The 2,098-nt window shown below is 40.0% G+C and overlaps 1 protein-coding gene across 1 annotated transcript; it reads left to right on the top strand.

Annotated features, from left to right (window-relative positions):
* Window positions 1–257: 257 nt before the first annotated feature.
* Window positions 258–1,241, top strand: LOC113426198 (olfactory receptor 4Q3-like). The gene has a single exon (XM_026688570.1). It carries the CDS (start codon window positions 258–260, stop codon window positions 1,239–1,241), a length of 984 nt encoding a protein of 327 aa, XP_026544355.1.
* Window positions 1,242–2,098: the final 857 nt, after the last annotated feature.

Genomic DNA, 2,098 nt, shown 5'->3' with positions numbered 1-2,098 from the left:
ATTTATTTATAGATTCATTATATGTTTATCTCACCTTTATTTTTGGTAAACTCAAGATGGTGCATTACTTAATGCTCCCGCTTTTTACTTATTTCACAACAACAGCCCTATGAATTAGGTTGTGATGAGAAAGAGGGACTGACCAAAAGTCACCCAACTGGCTTTCATGTCAAGAAGAGGAGAACTCATGGCCTCAATAATGTGTAAGGAAGCATTTCATTTCTAGTTTCTGTTGATGAACCCTCCAATTCACAATGATGTCAATTTCTCTTCTTCCAGGTCTACTCACGGCCCTCAATTATTCTACTGTCACAGAGTTTATCTTCTTGGGTCATTCCAATTCTCGACCAATTCAGCTTCTTCTCTTTGTATTAGTCTTGGCTGCTTATGCAATATGCCTGATGGGCAACCTCCTCATTGTAGTGACAGTGCATGGAGAACCACACCTCTCTGAGTCACCCATGTACTTCTTTTTGGCCAACCTGTCTGTCTTTGATATCACGTTGGGCTCACTGGCCACACCCAAGCTTTTAACAGATTTGGTGAGCTGTAACAGGACCATCAGCTTCATGGGTTGTATGGTCCAGATCTTTTTTATCCACTTAATTGGGGGAACTGAGATGCTCCTTGTAACCCTCATGGCTTACGATCGTTACATGGCTATCTGCCACCCTTTGACATACATGGCCAAGATGAACCGTTCACGTTGCATTAGACTTCTTGCCTCATGTTGGGTTGGAGGCCTCATTCACACTACCACTCAGATGTTTTTGCTTCTCAAACTCCCATTCTGTGGGCCAAACACTCTGGACAATTTTCACTGTGACCTCCCACAGGTAATCAAGCTGGCTTGTGTTGATACTTATGTGACTGAGCTACTGGTTGTGGCCAATAGTGGCCTTCTTTCTCTTGTGTGCTTCCTCGCCTTGCTTGCTTCCTACAGCATCATTGTCAGCAGCCTTCGAGGCCACTTCAGAGAGAGTGGAGGCAAAGCTCTGGCCACCTGCAGTTCCCACCTCATTGTGGTCTTCATCAGTTTTGTGCCCTGCATCTTTGTTTATTTAGTGCCTTTCTCCAGGTCTCATACGGACAAGGTGGCTTCTGTCTTCTACACCTTAATCGTACCTTCCATCAACCCAATCATATATACCCTGAGGAACCGAGACATGAGTAATGCAATGAAGAAATTGAAGAAGAGGTGCTCTTTCTTACAATCTTCTGGGAAAATAGAACAAGTATGAGTTGTTTTGGTCTACACAGTAGTGAAACAAATTCAATTTGGTTATTTTTTCCCCTTCTGGTTCCTATACATGTAAGTGATGGTTCTACCTAATTTTTATGTCAGTCCTGAATTCATGGCTTGGCAGACAACATATCGCTATGTTCTTTGGACAAAGAGGCTTAATGAGTAGCACAGCCACAGCCACTACAATAGCCATTGTAGCATGAAAACTGCAGATGTAGAAAATGCATGGTTAACATGGGAAAATGTTATACCTACAACTATTTTCATTATTCCCTTCTAGACAGGTTGAAAGTTTTCTTGTATTATTGAGTGTTCTCTATTTAATCCCTTTATTTCTTAACTGGAAAAAAGAATACATTGACAAGGTTTGGTAAATGGAATAATCCATGTGATTTGTGTTGATGGAAGGCTCCACATAGGACAAGTTCAATTTTAATTCAGCTCCATGCAGGAAGTTTAATTAAAACACAACTGATAAATGACAATCCCATCCCTACTTGGATTATGGGCTACCCAGAGTCATCTACTTAGTTGAGTGGCTATAGAAAAGAAAGAGACAAACAAACACTTGTAGACATACAATGAAGGAGCATCTTTTATTAAAGGATATGCCATTTTAACCTACTGTTTTGACTGTAAAAAATCTTGTATTTCTGTACTGATTCTTTAAAAATAAAACTTTTGATCTCAGCTTTTTATCTTGCCTGTGTTTTGGCTGAGTCATTTCCCAAATTGCATTTGTAATTTTACGAAGAAACTTGTTAAGGTAGGTATGTGCTGCTGGGACATTTGTATTGTGACAGTGCAAATAGATACTTCAATATTACCACAACTGATTTTTTCTTTGCACTA

Source organism: Notechis scutatus, chromosome Z (assembly GCF_049901735.1).
Source record: "Notechis scutatus isolate UNSWTSFEM ecotype Mainland chromosome Z, rNotScu1.2, whole genome shotgun sequence".
Classification (NCBI taxonomy): domain Eukaryota; kingdom Metazoa; phylum Chordata; class Lepidosauria; order Squamata; family Elapidae; genus Notechis; species Notechis scutatus.
Note: the sequence above shows the minus strand (reverse complement) of the source record. Positions and strands in the feature narration are given on the sequence as shown.